At 37.4% G+C, this 20,524-nt stretch overlaps 1 protein-coding gene across 3 annotated transcripts in view; it reads left to right on the top strand.

Annotated features, from left to right (window-relative positions):
• The window catches only part of LOC132852729 (disintegrin and metalloproteinase domain-containing protein 12-like), a 112,946-nt gene extending 94,701 nt beyond the window's left edge, over positions 1-18,245 (top strand). For 2 of the 3 annotated variants that reach the window (XM_060880117.1, XM_060880119.1), the window contains 10 exons: positions 1,806-2,001; positions 3,135-3,243; positions 5,151-5,349; positions 5,522-5,599; positions 9,304-9,412; positions 10,788-10,974; positions 11,616-11,724; positions 12,502-12,768; positions 15,897-16,054; positions 16,639-18,245. In XM_060880117.1, coding sequence (XP_060736100.1) covers positions 1,806-2,001; positions 3,135-3,243; positions 5,151-5,349; positions 5,522-5,599; positions 9,304-9,412; positions 10,788-10,974; positions 11,616-11,724; positions 12,502-12,768; positions 15,897-16,054; positions 16,639-16,678 — 1,452 coding nt within the window. In that variant the 3' untranslated portion in view covers positions 16,679-18,245. The remainder of the gene's footprint in view (positions 1-1,805; positions 2,002-3,134; positions 3,244-5,150; positions 5,350-5,521; positions 5,600-9,303; positions 9,413-10,787; positions 10,975-11,615; positions 11,725-12,501; positions 12,769-15,896; positions 16,055-16,638) is intronic. The other variant, XM_060880118.1, reaches the window with a different exon arrangement.
• Positions 18,246-20,524: the final 2,279 nt, after the last annotated feature.

Below are 20,524 nucleotides of genomic sequence, written 5' to 3'. Positions count from 1 at the left end.
TCAGCATAGTTCACTGACTGAATGAGGACAGAAATACTGAGCCGGCTTACCATCAGCACTGCCTTTCGGCTGGCAAGGTCACGCAGATATCTTTTGGCTCACAACTTGGCCGACACAATTTGGCATGACTTAAGCACTTGTAAAATAAACATCATGGAAATGAGGTCCAATACTGCTGTAAACGTCTATTTGTATTATATTTGAGGAAACAGTGTGCAGCTCTTTGTGTTGTTTCACTATTTGTTAATTGTTATTTCAGAAATAGGTGACACTTTTGTCTTTGCCCGTGTGTGTGTGTGTGTGTGTGTGTGTGTGTGGTCTATGATTTTCACTTTTGTAATGATTGATTGTTGTCTCCTGTTAATTATATCTTATATAATTATATTTTGTTATTATAAATCATATCTGTAATATTAAAATACATTGAAATTGACAGTCAACTAAAATTCTTTATTAAAGTCTGATTGCTTGACCAGTAAAAACTCACATTGTTATTTAAAAAATCCTTAAACCCCTCAGTATGCACTGGCCTTAGGGTGATCTCTAGAGATGAGCCGGATACTCGGCTGAAACGAGTATCCGGTACGGATAAAGCACTTCTGCCGAGTACGAGTATTATACGAGTAATACGAGTCAATATCTGTGCTCGGATTGAATGAAAATCATCATTGGGTATCTGATTGTGTCAGCGTTCTGTGATAGGCTAGTCACAGCGCCCCTCCCCTACAGTGATAGGCTAGTCACAGCGCCCCTCCCCTACACACATACAGATGTATTGTGTTGCTGTGTCTCGCTCTGCTCACTCACAGTCACACACAGAACAGCTCTCTGTCTCTCCCTCAGTCACTCGGGTTCGCGGGTCTTTTCCGTTAACGTTTAGGGTTTCTTCAGCTTTTTACTTCGGGTTGTAACGTTAATAATACGTACTTACTAACCAGTAGAGTTCTGGTAAACGTGGGTTCGTTCAGACGTGGTGCTTGCTTGGTAGAATGCGACTCGCATTGCGTCTCTGCCTGTCGGAGATTTTTTTTCTTTTTTAAACCTTCAGCTGTCTCTAACCAGCAACCAGACACTGAGTGTCTGACACGTTTTGGCTGTATTTAATAAAAACATAAAGGTAGTAAGCTTGTGTTATAAATATTACAAATTAATTATTACCGGTAAAGCCCCGCCCATCTCAAGACAAGCCCCGCCAGATACAGATAATTCATATGGTTAACAGATACAGATACAGATACAGATAATGCTGTACTCGCTCATCCCTAGTGATCTCCTCTTATACGTGTCTGTGTGTAGTATTGTTGTTGTATGCATCCATCATGTTGTGAGCCAGTGTATTTTTCAAATCATAGCTATTTTGAATTTTGTAGTAATATCATATCAATTCAGGACATAGATGAAACAAATTACTACATTATTAATACTGCTTCAGTTGAACATTTGTTGCATTTGGCGATTCCCTTATAGTCTCTGAATATATCTGTACTGCTTTGCTAGGTCAATTATGGCATGCAGATAATTATTTTTTTTAATTAACAGGAAAATATTTTTAATGTATTGTGTGATAATGTATTATTGGTAATAATGTAAATCATGTGGACTAGAAAAAAGTAATATGTTATATTATATGTTATATATGTTATATGTTATATATATGTTATTATATGTTATAATATGGTATATTTTGGCATTGGTTGGTCCTTGCGCTACTTTTGAGACAAATACATTTTAACCCTTCTCTGTGTGTGTGTGTGTGTGTGTGTGTGTGTGTGTGTGTGTGTGTGTGTGTGTGTGTGTGTGTGTAGCTGAAGCCTGCTGGTACACCATGCAGAGAGTTAAGTAACTCATGTGACCTGCCTGAGTTCTGCACTGGTTCGAATCCTCACTGCCCGGCCAATGTCTACCTGCACGATGGTCACGCGTGTCACACAGTTGATGGCTATTGTTACAATGGCATCTGCCAAACCCATGAACAGCAGTGCATCACTCTCTGGGGTCCAGGTTAGTCTCTGAGCAGAGCTTGGATCTGAATGTGTTAAAAGACCTATATGTAGCCCTGTAGTCCTGTTACTGCTCATTCTGTTCTACAGTTGTGTATAAATGCAATCCTTGCTAATACTGCTAATATTTGAACCACCTCCAGTTTGGGTCCAAATGATTCTTTTAACCCATCAAACTCAAAAAGTCAAAAGCCTTCACATACTGTAAACTCTTCATTTCATTCTTTTCATTGCATACATTTTGACAGCATCATTGTCTGTTTAGAAATTAAATGACATGGTTTTATGTCCATTTTGCTAGGGCATGTAACTATCCAGCCACTTGAAAAAGCATGACCTTTTTCATGGTGTAATTTATTACCAAGATGTTATATTTAGGCAGATATATACTGACTTCTACTCATTTCTTTACCAGTTTTCTTTCACAGTATTCTTACCAGTTTAATGTTGTTTGTGAAATGCCAATAGCTAAACAAAAAGACTAAGATTAAATTAACAAAGTAAATAAAACCATTTCCCTGTTGTTTAATGTGTTATTTAATGTTGTTATTTATGCTTTTGATTGCTTACGTCATTCATGCAGTGGAACAGTGATTTTATCTTGCAGATGGGTTTAGAGTGTAATATTCAATCATTATGAGACAAATTTAACCAATGTGTAGACATAGTGGCTTAGAGGTTTGCACACATGCCTTGCAACTCCGGTTCAGTTCCTTGTGCATGCACTCCCTGTGCTTTAGGGGTTTCTGGAGGTACTCTGCTTTCTCCCCCTAATATAAAGACCCATATATTGTTGTGCCATCTCTAAATTGCCCAGTGTGTTTGTGTGTGTGTGTGTGTGTTGTGTGTGATTGTGCCCTGTGATGGGTTTGCACCCCATCCAGGGTGCCTACCTGCCTTGTGTCCAAGTTCCCTGGAAAAGGCAACAGGTTCCCTTCAACCATCTGTAGGAAAAACGATGGATGGATGGAGTGCAGTGTTGTTCATTCCACATGGCTATTAATGTGACACAGGCCACAGTTTGAGACATGTTTAAATAGGATTTACATGATGGGTTGTTAGTGCCACTCTGAACTAAGTACCAGAGTTAACTGTATACTCTCTCTCTCTCTCTCTCACTCTCGCTCTCTCTAGGAGCCAAACCTGCCCCTGGGATCTGCTTTGAAAGAGTGAACTCTGCTGGAGATCCCTATGGTAACTGTGGCAAAGATTCCAAAGGCTCCTTCGCCAAATGTGATGCATGGTATATCTTGCTCACTACATACACCATACAGCCAGGAACAAGGGCTGGCTCCAATTTATAAAATAATGTTTTTGATTGAGAATAACCTTCTGAATACACTATAATCACACATAAGCGTTTCCTACTACTGTATGTGAGCAGCACAAGCAGCACATTTCCAATTCACTTCAGTTTCCTCAATTAATCCTCAATTTACAAACCCATGTCCTGGAGTGCCCCTGTCACGTAATTTTATTAGACACTCACTCACATCAATTCAAGAAGAACTGGCTTAGTAGTTCACTTAAGTGCGTTGGGATTAGAGAAATTATTAGAATGTCCAGAAGGAGTTCAACCAGGACTGGAGTTGGGTTGGGTTGGAATTGGGTAAGCAGTCAAAGCAGTAATAAGACAAGAACATGGTCGACTTTTGTATCAAAAGCTATCTTGTAACAAGACACGGAAATTACAATAAAATGTAATTCAATTCCTATGCAAAGAGCAAGTTTAAAAATATGCCTATAAAATGAGTCTTTCAGATGTTTAACACTGTACAATTTATAAGTCGTTACAAGTTGTTGGTTAAATAATTAGCTAGCAGATTATCTACATTGGACATGTATGGTTTTTATACTGTAGAAGTGACAACAGACAAGGTTTGGAAATAAAGTGGGATCTCTACCCCCTGAGCCACCATGTTATCGTATAATCATATTTAGTTGGAATGAAATCTTTAAATACAATTTTATCATTTTTATTTTGTATGGAAGCCACATTTCAAAATAGTATAAATGGTGATTGAGACACATCCAAATGGGAAACATATTACATTTCAGGATATACTGTATAGAAGATATATAAATCATGCCAGATGTTTACCATGTGAAAGACTTTCCCAGACCATGGTACATGTAGAAAGTTGATTAAAAAAAACACATAAAATAGCAGATAGTAAAATATACACTATATGGCCAAAGGTTTGCGGACCCATATACTGTTCATGTCGTCTTGTAAACCAACTTGTTGCCACAAAAATATAAGCACACAATTGTATTGAATGTCTTTGTATGTTTGTAGCATTACAATTTGTTTTGTAGCATTACAATTTCTCTTCACTGGAACTAAGCAGCACAAACATGTTCCAGCATGATGTCCCTTTGGACAAAGCAAACGTCTTGAAAACATGGTTTGCCAAGGACATAGTGTAAGGACCTCAAGTGGTGTGCACAGAGCCCTGATCTCAACCCCATTGAATACCTTTAGGATGAATAAGAACACTGACTGCACTCCAGGGCTCTTTGCCTGACATTGATGTCTGAACTCACTAATGCTCTTGTGGTTGAATGTGCACAAATTCCCACAGTCATGCTCAGAAATCTAGTGAAAACCGTTCCTACTGGAAGAGTGGAGGTAATTATACAGCAAAATCTGACATGGGATTTTCAACATGCACACATGGATGTGATGGTCATGGGGACGTGATAGCCTAGTGGTTAAAGATTATCGATCGGACGGGTCGCTCTGGATAAGGATGTCTGCTGTCTGCTGCCATGTAATGGTCAGGTGTCCACAAACCTTTGGTCATATGCTGTTCTCTGATACACACACAACTTGAAAAAGCCTCAGAAATGAATGTGACTAAGCTTTACCTGGAATATTTTAGAATTATTATGAGTATTTTTATTGCCTATGTTGTCTGTTGGTTTCAAGAATTTTTTGTAAAGAATGAGATTTCAGTCTATTCAGTTATTATATGTTTACCAAAATACATCACTCTCTATCTCAATGAACATTTTACACACAGAGAAATAAAGAGAGAGTGAGAGAGACGGTAAAATGAACCAAAGTCTAAGTGACTCACTGGCTCGCTGTTTGTTCTCCTGCTCTCTTCTATTGATCTGTGTACGTGTCTGTGTGTTTTGCTACAGGGATGCTAAATGTGGTAAAATCCAGTGCCAGGGTGGTGCCAGTCGACCTGTAATTGGAACCAATGCTGTATCCATAGAGACAAACATCCCCCTGCATGAGGGAGGGCGTATCCTGTGTCGGGGGACACACGTATACCTCGGGGACGACATGCCTGACCCAGGACTGGTGCTGAGTGGCACTAAGTGTGCTGAGGGCATGGTATGTCTCTGTAGTGGATTCAAGACTGATTTAAAGTTAAGACAAGCATTGAGCATGGGAAAATGTTTCAGTCTCAAGCCGAGTCAACATTTAATCAGCAGAGTTGATGCTCGAAATGCCCATGTATTCACTTTTGCTTTCCTTGTGGATTTTTTTTTCCTCTCCATTACAGATGTGTTTGAACAGAAAGTGTCAGAATGTCAGTGTGTTTGGAGTGCATGAGTGTTCAGGGAAGTGCCATGGCAGAGGGGTAAGTAACACACATGGATATTCTAAAATGTACCTTATATAACCTTCTATTAATTCTGATGGATAGCGGTTGAGTGCAGACGTTTGCAAACTCTTTAATGAGTCTAAATTTAAAAAAAAACCTTTTGTACATAACACAGCTTACTTATCTTAAAGGTTTGTGTCTCCATAGATACAGCCTAGTTAACTCATGTATTTGGCTGCTTTATGTGACTTAAAAGCGAAACATTTGCTCTTAATTAAGATAAGAACAGATAAAACAAATTTAATTCTTAAGCAGTTTGTTGTGAACAGTCAAGATTGTGGGATAAAAGCAACAGTTGTCGCAAGACCTAAAACAAAAAGATAATAACTCTTCAATTTTTTGAATATTGAAATATTCACCAGCCATAATTATGAAATAGAAGACGCCTAAACACACACACACACACACACACGCACACACGAACAGGACTGAGAAAGTGACTGTATAAATGTACATTAACATCCACCTAACCAATTAGGTTGTTAATGGTAATGAAGAATGATCTCTAAAATACATTAAATATAAATATGAAATAAAAATATGCAACTATGGATTTATCCGTATGTTTCAAAACACGACCCTTGGATAAAATATATCTTAGAGATATTGAATGCTCAATTCTGATTAGTTGGAAGATTATTTTTTTATCAGCAGGTTTGACAATAGTGTTGCAATGCTTATTTTAAAGCGCTTGTTTTTTATATTGTACTTTATATTATTTATATTGTCGCACTATTACAGTCTTGGTTGTATATTAATAGTTTATACATGGAATCATGTGGCAGATACTCCACATTACATCTGGGCTCTCATGTGGTGCAACAAAAATGTGTTTCTTCATCATCCCAAATATTGGGAATTTGAATTAAGATGATGCTCAATCATGTTTTCTGTGTCCAAAAGTTCTAAAGAGTAAAATTGACCATGTTTTCAGGGTGTAGAGACAATGTTTGGCTGACTTTACATATCTCAGAGGAAGAACGTGTTAACCTTTACCATTGCCCAGCTGATAGTTGTGGTATGATATGAGAGCTGGCTAGTGGGTGGAAATTGACAGGTAACTCCAGTGAACTTTATTAAGCCAAAAACTCTTCTACTAAGCTTCTACTTTCAATAAAATAAAAAACCAAACTCTTCTATGACTCGCTTATAAGTAATGGAATATTAATCTGCTAAGTGAAACTATTACATTTCAGTGTAGTCTTGTAGATATTCTGCAATATACAAACAATAACACATCAGAGCTGCATATAATATTATTGCTTCCCAGTTAGAACTAAAGTCCATAGCTTCCGGCTGCTGCTGTGTTTAAATCAGTCTTCATTCCCCCACTACAGTTAAAGCACACATATTTAATAGCTTTATTTATGTTGTACTTAAAGCACCATTCATCATTATTTTGGCTTTAGTGTACAACGCGTTTGCCAGCAAAGCACTGAAATGCGAATACTATACATCCTGGCCAAGATTCGCCCCTGCACTGTCATCCACATCCCACATTCCCCCCGAGGGGTTTTATTTATATACACTTTCATTTATTATTTCTTATTCCTCTCTCAAAAGCAGGCACATGCTTAATGTCAAAGATGGAAATATTCTTGTTTGAAATGCTTTCTCTCTCTAAGCTGAGACATATGAGACAGGACTTGGAGCAACTTTTTGTTGTTTCTTTGTGTTGTGTTTGAGGATTATTGTTGACAAAGTGAATTAGTGTGCGTGACGGGATAAAGAGCAGCAGTTGAAACAAACTAAAAGTTGATCTTGACGTGTTGCGCTTCCTGATTATGCTATTAGTGTGGACCAGTGGACATCAGGACAAAATGATGTTAGAGCGACTTTGTGATTGTTTTTTTATCTCTGAAAGCTTAATCAAGCACACTGGTCCTAGCTAATGAGTATTGAGCGAGTGAGTGTGTGAGGGAGTGAGTGACAGAGGGAGGGAGTGAGTGTGTGAGTGAGTGTGTGAGGGAGTGTGTGAGTGAGTGAGGGAGTGAGTGAACGTGTGCATGCACACCTATGTGTCTGTTACATACACGTTTGTTTTTTATTCCTGACTTTGCTGATCTTTCAAGGTTTTACACTTGTATGATGTAGAAATGATTTATATAATGAATTTATTATGAATATATGTAACAAGCTGTAATATGAATGTTTTAGATTTCCTATACCCAATCCTAAATAGACCATAAGTTTACCTCAGCAACAAGAAAAGAAATTCAGCTTTCATTTGAGCTATTTATTTTACAGAGCTATACAGTGTAAAATTCATGGCGTGAAAACATCCCAAAGAACAAACCAGTGCAGGACAGTAGGGTGCAGAACAAATAACATGAATATGCTTTTTAAATGTACATGAAAGTCCTAATGTGGTGTGTGTGTGTGTGTGTGTGTGTGATGTGGGTTCTGTTGGAATGAGTGATGTGTTGGAAAAATGCAGGTCCTCATAGAAGCCAATGGAGGTGTGTGTGTGTGTGTGTGTGTCCTTTAAATGGAGATGAAGAAAATTATGCCTGATCGGAGGTCCAATTCAGAGCCCTAACTCCTTTTGGAGTGTAGCTCACCCTGGTTTTCAGAAAACAGAAGCAGATCAGTTTTATAAAAATGCTTTCATTTATACGGACCATCTTGCAGATAAGTTATCCTTGTGTTGTGTTTTTTTTTCCTGGCTTTCCTGCATAATCAGGACATATTGGTCCTGACAGTTCACACACACACACACACACACACACACACACACACACACACACACACACACACACACACACACAGCTGATACCCATTACCTCCTGAAATCCTCAGGATCCTCACTGAAGCCTGAAGTGAAGAGTGACCTGTCCTCTGTATGTTTTAAACATCACTGGCTGCTCCTAAGCCTCTCAGCATGACCAAGGAAATGCATGACATTCTGAAAACACACATCAAATGCAGTGGAATATGCTGCTTTGCACTTTTATGTTCCATCAGATGTTCAGACTTCATCAATCCTCGAGTGGTTCTTCATGAACGGCAGGAAAAAAATACCGTTGTGTATATGCTTTACAGATCGAATGTGATCACAACATTGTGTATTTTTTCCATTGAAAATTTGACTTAGAAAATATTGGATATTAGCCTATAGAATATATATTAGCATGTCATGCTGTGTCTAGTACAGTTACAAAAAAAAATTTTTTCTCACTCATCTTTTCCAGTATCATATTGTCAGACTAGTAGAAACAACCGTTACCGGTGCAGACATATATTGTGTACAATGCAAAATAACAGCTAAAACTGTGCGTAGGGACAAAACTGCAAACACATACAGACTATGAAAAAGACTATGGAGGTAACAGTAGCAAACAAACACAATATTAACAAAAACTTTATAAATAAACAATGAAACACAGGAACTTGTATACAGTTCTTATCAGGTTAAAACTGGACATGTGATAAGAGTGCTTGAGATGTGTGATGTGCTGGGGCTGATGGGAAATGTAGTATAGCAACCCTATGGTGTTATCTGAACACAGACAAAAATGCAGGAATTAACGTTCAGGACTCTTTTAACCGATAAAAATAAATAATAAAGATTCTGAACGTAGTGCAGCTACAGTATATGACCCAGTTAAAAAAGGTATTAAAATGTTTATGCTGGTTCTTTAGGGTGCATCCTTTAACCCCATTCTGCTTTGTTTCTGTAGGTGTGTAATAATAAGAAAAATTGCCACTGTGAAGCTCATTGGGCACCACCGTACTGCGAGAGGTCGGGGTTTGGTGGCAGCGTGGATAGTGGACCAATGAGATTGGCAGGTACAGTAGCGAACAGTTATATGCATAGTATATGCAACACATAGCTTGCAATGCACAAATCCTTTTTTTTTATTTTCAAATCCAATAATTGAGCTGTAGGAATACATAATAATGATCTGATTCAAAAGTAATCAAAGACTGCTTTCTTCTGTTGTTAACTATTAAGTGAAATGTCAGATGAGTGATGGTAGAGTGCTGACAAGTTACGTTTATGTTCATTGAGAGAATTGTGCCATGTCAATTGACACCACACAGTTTTTATTGCAAACTCAGAAAAAAATAAATAAAATCTGATTGTCAAGTTTCAGTATCAGGTTTGTAGCTCCCTGTACAGTATGTAATTCTAGGAATTCTAAGTAAACACTTTAACTCTAATGTTTATTCATCAAACAAGATAAATTTTTTATCAGAAATGTTTAAAGTGCAATAAAAGTCCTTTATTTGTGTTTGTAAATCTAAAAAAAAATAAGTCAAGAAAAACTGAGTACTACTAGTTCAAACAGTGAAATCGGTCCACTGCTGTCCTGGCCATTTTGAAGCATCACTATGTTAATAATATTCATTTGTCCTAGTAATGATTAATAATAGGGCATGAAATGAGAAATAGACCCGTTCTTTTCACCGTGCTTTCTTTGATTGATGAGCAACTATTTTTAACAAGGAACATGTAAGACTTATGTTAGGAGGTTTATCCAAAGTGGATCTATTTCCAGTTCACTTGGCAGCTTTTTCCTAGGACACTATGCTTGGGTATAGTTAATGAACAAGTTCTTCTTTTATCAAACCCAATCTAATTTAAAGTCTGATTTGGCACAGATTAGAATGATAAACCTCATTTCTATTTGGTTAGAGTAGAACTAACATTCTAAAATTCTGACCCATTTTTCTAGACTGGGAAAAGAACTGAAGATCAATTTATCATGGAATTTTAAGAGTATTTGTTGGGGCAGACAGTAACCTTCTGTTCTTTTTCACTACAGAGAAATGTGTCAAAATTTCTGTCAGTGATAATCACCTCTAGGCTACAGATGTTCCAGATAGAAATGGAAAAAAAATATATTCCACTTATTCCCTTGAAGCTCATACCTGCAATATTGTGCGTAAAAGTCTTTTTTTCCTACAGCTTTCATATTTTCTTGACAAAAGAGGTCTATATTCAGAACATGGTCTATATTCAGAACATTATCTTTTAGTTTTTGCAAAAAAAAAAAAAAAAGTAGGTTTGTTGTAGATCCAGCAGACGTTCTTGCACTTTCAGGCCAGCTTTTGAACTAGAGATCTGAAATCAATAAGATGTTACTGAAGTCCAGTTTTGAATCACCATTGACTGCTTGCTATTTGTGTTTCTCCCCTCTGTGCTGTGCTGTACCATTAGATGTGCACGTGTGTGTATTAATGTGTGTATTGTCCTATGTGATGTCAGCTGATAGCCGGGCCATCACCACAGGCGTGCTGGTCACTGTCTTCTGCCTGTTTGCGGCTGGCTTGTTTATCTGCTTGAAGAGGAAGACACTGCTCCAGCTGCTCTTTACTAATAAGAAGAGCACCATTCAGAAACTCAGGTATGGCCAGAAAAAGGAACACAGCTAGACGTGTATCATGTTATTGTGCAGGAACTGAGAGAATGGTATAGTGCTTTGCATAATTATCCATAGGCCATATTTTGTAATATTACTATCTGGATCTGAAATTAAATTGGGATAATAAGTCATGAAGCTGCAGGGATCATTTTAATCAGTAGGGCTGGAATACCGGTCAGGGTTGAAGGCTAAAATGGAAGGAGCTAAATAGAGGGAACTTCTAGAAGAACCCTCTTCCTTAGAAGAAGTTAGCAGGAGCCTTGAGAACAAAGACAATGGCCCAAAGCATACTATCCAAGCATCTGAGTGGTTTAAAATTTAAAATAGCTCAGTCAAGGCAAAACTTTGATCGATTGAGAATCTGTGACGAGACTAGAATATTGCTGTTTGCCAGCAATCTACATCTAATCTTATAGAGCATGAGCAATATCGCCAAGAATAAGGTTGAAAAATATCAAAATCCAGATATGCAAAGCTGATAGAGATATATATCAACTGCAATTGCCATACTGATAGTGTCCTGATAGTTCAGTGTCCGTTCCAGTTCCAGGTAATTATACTGCAAAAATATAGGGGAAAAAAAATTCAAGGTGAACTCTTACATTTTTTTCTCTGTTCTGTAGATCAGTGGGATGGAGGAGAACAACCAGTCCATCACACTCACAGCCTGTGTACAGAGATTCTCCCCAGCACAAATCCCCCTCCAGAACTGCTAACTGTAGTTTAGATAAGGTACACAGGATTAATTCTGCCTACGCACCCATACACACCCATACACTGATGCACCCGAAGACCATCAGAAAATGGTCAGTGCTTATTCACAGAAGAATAGTTTATTTTTATGACCTTAACATCCATGAAAAAAATTGGTTTCTCTCTGTATTTATATGCTTTAAGGAAATCTGTTGTAGAAAGGTATACTCTCAAACAAAGTTTGTCAGCTGGTGGTCCTTGGTCTGTTTGCCGGACATATTTCATGAGACAGTGACTAAACAGTGTTTTGAAAATAAAGACTATATATATATATTTCCAAGATTTTAGCAGACGCCGTTATCCAGAGTGATTTACATTTTTATCTCATTTTTTCATACAACTGAGCAATTGAGGGTTAAGGGCCTTGCTCAGGGGCCCAGCAGTGGCAGCCTGGTGGACATAGGATTTGAACTCACAACCTTCCGATTGGTAGTAGAACACCTTAAACACTAGGCTACCATCATCCTAGCTACCACATTTTATATATATTTGTTTAAATAAATAGCAACATGCAACAATATGAGTGGCATTTGTGTGCAAGGCTGACAGAGACAGAGAAAATGTGTGTAAACTCTTTAATACACAAAGCAGCATCCATTAATGTAAGTCTTATTGACTGTGGCAGAGGCAAACACAAAGGCTAAGCATCAAAAAGCAAAGTTCAAGTGAGCTATACAAAGAGATGACTGCTCCTGGCAAAACAGAAAATCTCATGAAGTATAACATCAGATTCTCTCTCTCATTCTCTGTCTTTAGCGCTGTCAATTCAGTGCAGAGCCTCTTCTGCCTCCTGCTTCATCCCACCCTCACAGTTTGCGACGGTTTCCTCACTGCCCTGCTCAGTGCCAACCCCTCCACATTAGCCACCCCATTCCCATCACACTGGGTCTGGGTCGGGCTGCTGGCCTACAAGATCTGCCTCCTGTTCCTCCCCACAGGCCTCTGCCCAGACACACCCAGTCTCCTGTGAGAGCATCTCCTTTTTTTACCCTCCCGCGGCAGCCAGTCTTTATGGCTAATCAGGTGAGTTCTTACACGCACTGAAGCATGAATCTTCTATATTAATATGAAGCACTGTAGACACTGTACCCATAGACACGTAGACAAGGTAGACACGATCAATAGAGGATCAACTTCTGTCACTTGTTGTGCATAGGGAGCTTAAAATGCCAATTACACAACGTTTATGTAGTAAACGTGTAGTAAATTGTTAGCACAAGTTACATTTTATATTTTGGAAGGAACCCACTCCATTGATCCAAGTGTCTCAGACAACTATTGTTTATTTGTATGTCATTAAAATTTTACACAGTGCTTCATAGGATTGTGAAAGCAGTGCTACAACATAATGCAATGTTTTAGTGTATTTATCATTTAAAACGTCTTTTGTACATTCCTCTCGTCATCAATCCACAGCAGTGGCAGTAGCTTCAGGCGTTCATGGTCAGACATACTGTATTTAAAATCATTATTTATTTCACTTCTGAGATTTAAAACTAAAACACTGCAAATATTCATAGGTCAGTGGCTTGTAAAATGCTTTATCCTGCTTACTGTTCATTCTTAATAAACCAGACATACAGCTGACTGTGGCATGGCATCTGCATGAGCTTGGCTCTATAACTGACATACATGTTGTGTTATGAGGAGTGTACGTCATAGCCATAAATGCATAGCCATCCTCCAAGGTTTCCCTGGGGAAAGAATACAAATGTAATGTGTAGGAGTTGTAGACAAGAGGGTGACATTTCTGAGTGGCTTTATTAAGGCTTTTGTAAAAAATAAAAATTAACAAATGAACAAAACGGGAGGATTTGGATAAAAACATAGACATAGAAACATGATCAATGGCAGCAGACAGGCAAGAGAAGAAATCTGGAAATCATATAAATTACGAACACAGAGAGATAAGAAATATGCCTCTGTGATCTATAAGAATTGATTCATAAGTTTTGCAATATTTGGCAAACAACTTCTCAAATATCGACAGCTGTTGATCTAAAAAGCCAACCTCAAACCAAAATGTGAGCAGATTGTGAAATACGGATAATATTTAGGGGATAATAGTGCATAATAATGATCTTCAATAAGCTCCATAAGATCATTAAATAAAAAAAAAAATTGTTTTTTATTCCCTTCCTGTTTTAATATCCTTAATTGCACACAAATAGTCATGGCCTTGATCTGACATCAGAGTTCTCAGAACTGTTCTGCTGCAGCTCTCCTGTCTCTCCTGCTGGTTTCTGAACACGCTATTATTAAGACTTAAATCAGTGTGAGCAGTTCAGAGAGCAACGCCATGATAGAAGAGCTAAAGTGAATCTGTTAAGTGCTCAGTATATCTGGGAAGCAGAGACCAACACTATCCAAAGGGCATTCATAGCAACTGAAATGATCCTGCTGAGGCAGTAACCACCACCAACCCCATGGGGCCTCAGCTTTTTTTTAAGTAAAAATCAAATAAGCAGCATGAGCTGTAGAGGTACAATGCTGACAGCCAGGCTGAGGTTTAATACATTTCTAGACTTCAGAGACTGTGTAGAGATTGTTTTGTAGTTATATCAGCGAGGGCAGCCCAGTAGGTTCCCAGAAATAACAATGAGTTTAGGATTCATAGCAGAATTGACTTGTAAGTAATGGTCAGTGTGTGAAAGTGTTAGTATCGAATATCCCACCTTGCTTTAAAGGTTATGAAAAGACATCTGAAAGGATATAAAGATGTGTGTGTGTGTGCGTGTGTGTGTAGGTACTCTGTTCTGTATCTGACTGCTTTTCTGCACTGAATCAAGAGAAAAAAATATTCTGTTGTTTTTTGTGTGCTTGTTTTTTTTCATCTCATTTATATTTATTTGTCACTTATTTGAATAAACAATATTATTCTCATACACTGCAAAAAATGACATCATTGCAAGTTAAAATATCTTAAATATACTCAAAATGGTCAAGTATTTCCTATTAGATTAGTAAACCTATTTCTTGCCGTATTTTACTTTTTTTTTACGTTTTACATTTTCTTGTTTTATTGCCAAATTTATTTTTTCTAGTGTACATAGTAATGTTTTTTTTTTTTATTTAAAGAATGGGCTGGAACTCTGCCACTGACAATCATGTTATTATATTGTTAGTAGATGATCCTGTGGATAGCATGAGTACAAAACCACTTGTATGAGCAATGAAGCAAGCAATTCAGTTAACTTGGTGCCCTTGAGGGCTTGTGCTGGTTGACCTAGACACCATTTACGGTGAGAGTTGCAAAATGGATTCATTTCTTTAGGTGCTGCTGCAAATTGGCCTCACAGCTCAACACACTCGACTAACACTCCCATAATGCTGTGGTGACCTTGCAATCTCTGGTGAAGAGACCTGTTCAGGCAGGGTTAAGAGTAATCACTTTCACTCACTGAGAGGCTCAGTGGCTCAGAAAAAAAGACTTAGGATGGTATTTTTATGATTATAATGCAAGGACTACATAAGGCTTAAGATAATGGCTTTGATGTGTGAAAGATATATTCTTTTCTTTTTGTGACAAAAAAAGGAGTGATGATGTAGAATGAATGTGTTTGCTGGTGTCAAATCCAATCAAATCAGCTTATCAGACTTTATTAATTAACTTTATTAATCCCAGAGGAAATTCACGCATCCAGTAGCAACATACAGCATAACGAAATTAGATTATCACAAATACAAGTAACCATTAGAACAACCCCATAACGTGCAACTGAGATTATTTTATGGATGGATGGATGGATGGATGGATGGATGCAGCTTTGACCGTTAAAATAGCAACTCAGCGAGAACAAAAAACAATGATTAACTTGTGCCCAAAAAGGTTGCAATACATTATTGAGTGAACAAACACAGACCACCTCATTTCTTGTGTATAACAAACCTGTATGTTTTATCCAATTTTTTTATATATGATTTGAGAAATTATAGAGTGATTATTAGCTGCATGTGATAACTGATTTAATTTTAGGTCAGGAAGTAAACACAGAGGTTCCAACTTGATAACGCTACAAAAAGTGTGAGGAGCCGGAGCTCCTGTAATAGACGGCAACATATCACCATCTAGTGTTGATGCAAGTGCAGTGTTCAAGCTATAACTGCATTCCAAAACATTACAGGTCATTGTTATTTTCTGTTGTACACAGGACCATGAGAAACCCAGTCCTCCCCAAAAGCCACTGCCTGCAGACCCTCCAGTTCGAGGTTACAGAATGGCCAGGAGCACATCAGCAGCTGGAGTGCCCACATCAGGCCCAGTCCCAACTGCACCGCGACCTCCACCTGCTATACCACAGACAGCAAGGTCAGTAAAATCTTGTCTACATGTTTTAAATCCTTCAGAATATAAACTGCCCAGTCATAATATTAAATTCACGGATAGGTGAAGTGAATAACATTAATTATATTGCTACAAAGGTATTTGTCAAATATTAGGCAGCAAGTGAACAGTCAGTTCTTACAATTAATGTGTTGGAAGTGAGAGAAAATGGAAAAGTGTAAGAATTTGAGTGACTTGTTGGAGAGCTTGTGATAGCTACAGTAGGTGACTGTGTCAGAGCATGACCAAAACAGCTGTACAGTGGTTACCTACTAAAAGTGATCAAAGAAAGGACAACTGGTGAACCAGAAACAGGGTCACGGACACACAAGACTAACTGATGCATATGAGAGAACCCTTTCCTGTCTGTTTCAATACCACAGAAGAACCACTGTACTGTAGTACAATTTGCTAAAGAAGTTCATGCTGGCATTGATAGTAAAGTGTCTGAGCACACAGTGCATCTCAGAGTCTGAGCTGCTTTGCGCCCTACACAATATTAGGCAGATGGTTTTAATGTTGTGGCTGATCAGTGTATGCACAAAATAAATTTTTGGTTTATACTTTAGGCCAACACAAAGACTACAACCTTCTCTATACGAGCGCTGAAATGAGCTCCTGATAAAATCAAGGACGAATTCCACCAGCGAATGGACACTTACTTGCACTATGAAAACTCAAGTGGACCCACTGCACACCCCTGTGGAACATTGTAGAGTATTTTTTTTTAAAGAAGTGAACTGTGCTTAATTCTTGGTGCTGTGCCTCACACAAGGTGCTCAGCATTCTCACTCAGGTACTGTGGAAATGAGATGTATACAGTATTTATTGTCAGAAGAACACAATGCACTGTGGTCAACACTTTTTTCTATGGTGTTTATTATTGTGAACTTTTTACTAATATGTTTGTGCTTGTCGTTTTTTTTGTCAACTCTATGAACACATATCGATTTCAAATCTCGAGACTGTTTGCTTTTATTTTAGTCTGTACTAGGGCAAAAATCCTGTGATGTTCCTGTAAATAAAATATGAATGGATGTTGTAAAAATACTAGACATACATTTACATGTACAGCATTTGGCAGATGCCTTTATCCAGAGCGACGTACAAAAGTGCTTTTAAGTGTCTATCGATGAACACATTAACACCGGTTCACTAGGTTACAGACTTAGGATACCATCAACCTAAAACATTGCTAGTTTAAGTGTTTGAGGAAGAGGTAGGTCTTCACCCGTCATTTAAAGATGTTCAGACATCTAGGGGAAGTTCATTTCACCACCTCGTTTCCAGAACAGAAAAGAGTCTTGCTGTACTGTATGCCTACCTCTTCCCCTGAGAGATGGTGGGACCAGTCGAGCAGTGCTGGTAGAGCTGAGGGAGCGAGGTACAGTGCGATGAGTGATAAGAACTTTGATCTAAGAGCGAGCTGGTCCATTTTTAGGCAAGCATCAGTGTTTTGAATCTACTGCATGCAGCTACTGGAAGCCAGTGGAGGGAGCGTAGCATTATAGTGAACGTATCAACAAACCTCAACAATATGTTGTTATATGTAGATCCACTGAGAAGGAACTAAAACTAAAAACATACAGAACAAACAAAAAGGTTTGTTTTCAACTATGAAGATGGCTCATGCAGACAGGATGCTGTAGTACTTTGTTGATGACCCATCAAAACATTATTTAAATCTAAATGAGTCAACAAGTACATTTTTTCCTGTCTTATTTGATTAAATGATACTGAATCATGAAAAACTGGCACCTGTTACAGCTACTGTACTGTCTTTTTAAGCAGCAGGATTTGTTACAATTCCAAGTTGGTTTACATTTCTCATTTCCCATATTTCATAAATCTTACTGGTATCTTTAGTACTGTTACCGTCACTGTTTATATCGATGATAGACAAAGTGCTGTATTGAAATGCATTTACTTTATTTTGTCACACATCCCCAGAAAAATAAAATAAAATAAAACATTTGAAGTGTATTTGTTTTCTTTGTAAGTCCATGGTACTTTTTTTTGTCATTTCTTTGCCAATTAGATACAGTATTTCAGTTCTGTTTCACTCATGTCATTGTTTTATACCTCACAAGTGAATCCGTGTTGAAGATGTGAATTTACATGTGAACCTGAATTGTAACTGTGTCTGGCGATATTCAATGATTGAAATGTATAAAAAAAAAAATAAACAAGGCTTTACTTTCCATCAGTGTCGTGTCAAGGTGTTGTGTGTAAACTGATGTTTAATGAATCAAGAATTAAGCAATTCTTTTATCTACAATTTTTTTGTCAATTTTTTTAACTACAATATTTTAGGACTGGATGTAGTGAATAAATCATGATAGAAAGTTCCTTTAACAACACCCTGAAGTCCTCTTATACCACAGCAATTTGCTATTCTTTGTTTATTTATAAGATCATCCATCCATCCATCCATCCATTCCAAGGGACTTGCAGAACCGAGAAGACAGGGCACATGGCAGAGGACACCCTGGTTGGGAGTTCAACTCATCACAGGGCACATTCACACACTCATTCACACTCTACAGACAATTCAGATATGCTAGTCATCCTGCACAAGTCTTTGGACTGGTAGAGGAAACCAGAGTACCCGGTGGAAACCCCGAAACACAGGGAGAACATCTAAACTAGACACGCAATGTTTTTTTTTTGTTGTTGTTTATAGTTACATTCAGAGATGGGGGACTCGAGTCATATGACTTGACTCGAGTTGGACTTAAGTCGCACAGTTGAGACTTGAGACTTGCTTGACAAATATTAAAAAAAGAATCGACTTGACTTTGACTTGACATTCATGACTTGAGACTTGACTCGGACTTGAGTTAAATGACTCGAAATAACTTTTTTTTTTGTTTTTGTTTTATCTTTTCATTGTCTATTTTGTTTTTAAATCTGTTTTTAAACGCACGCAAGTGCGTAATATAACCACGTGACGCAGCAGGCACGCAGAGGGAGCGCGCGCACTAACTAATAAACCTTAACAGTCGTGACGAAACATGGAAGGCGCTACACCAAAAATAATTAAGTTCAGGTACCGGGATTTTGTGCAAGATGAGAAGAGAAGAACAGCAGTATGCGACCAAATCGCTCACAGTTGAATGACAAAGTTCTATCAAATTAATTTTTTTGCAAGCGCCATGTAGTGTAAATGTTTGGTCACTGTTTATGTGGAAATGTCAGCTTTTTTCCAATAGCACTTATAATTGGTCTTCAGTGTTAGGCTTTGAGTGAAAAGCGTATGGACCGTTTATGGGGATGCACATATATATAAAAAACATAAATATAAAAATAAAAAACCTCAGAGTTGCAAGCACAGCAAAATTCTTGTCTCGCATGCACACGCACACACATTCAATTTAAAGGGATAGTTCACCCAAAAATAAAATTTTTTTTTTATAATTTTCTCACCCTCGTGATTGGTTGTTGTTATTCTGTTGTTAAAAAGGAAGGATCTAATTTAAGGATGTGTTCATGTCCCATTAAAAGGGAATACTTGTTCAAAAATGCCATTTGGTTGCAAAGTAACCATTGCACTTTTTATATATACTTTTCCATGGTCTTCTGCCATGTTTGAGGCATATTGAAACTTTTCATGCTTTTATGTTGGCCTTATTTCAGTTACATTTACATCTTAGGCTTTGTAGTTTTGATTTTTATTCATTTTTAGATTTTTATTGTATTTACAACTCACCTGTATGTGGACACCTTTTAAAAATAAATGCATATCATAGTCCATAAATACTGTAGATTTACTGTAACTTTGTTTAATATATACATTTAGTTAAATCATCAAACATATGTATGACTTGCCAGTGACTTGCTTGACTCAAGCTACGACTTGACTTGACTTGCTTGACATAAAGCAGTGACTTGACTTGACTTGACTTGACTCTCACAAAAAATGACTCGGACTTGCTTGAGACTTGAAGGTTAAGACTTGAGACTTACTTGTGACTTGCACATGTGTGACTTACTCCCACCTCTGGTTACATTTAATGTTGTGAACATCCATAAAACATTATTTTCCGTTCTAATTTACTTTTACAAAAAAATTTTAAAAAAAAAAAAAAAAAAAAAAAAAAAAAAAAAAATAGGAAAACTCAAATTCAAATTACTTTGTGTTTACAGCTTTTCTTCTCACCAGTGCTGACAATGGAGACAAGATTACAAAAATGAACATCTAAAAGAGTCAGCTGTATGTTTATGTCTATACCTAACATAAAAGCATATCCACAAATGTTCTAAAAAAAACAATTTTAGTGTTCTGTTTACTTTTGTGATGCAAAATGATTACGTTTAAAAAGTCAAAATTTGTTGATAGAATTTGTTTTTATTATGTTTTTTTTTTACAATGCAAGTGAACATAGAAAACTATTTATAGGTCTTTTATTTTTTTAGCTTTTTCATTATTTTATAATGATTATTTTATATGGGTAA

The sequence above is a fragment of the Tachysurus vachellii genome, chromosome 10 (assembly GCF_030014155.1).
Source record: "Tachysurus vachellii isolate PV-2020 chromosome 10, HZAU_Pvac_v1, whole genome shotgun sequence".
NCBI lineage: Eukaryota > Metazoa > Chordata > Actinopteri > Siluriformes > Bagridae > Tachysurus > Tachysurus vachellii.
This window is presented reverse-complemented; position numbering and strand designations above follow the sequence as displayed.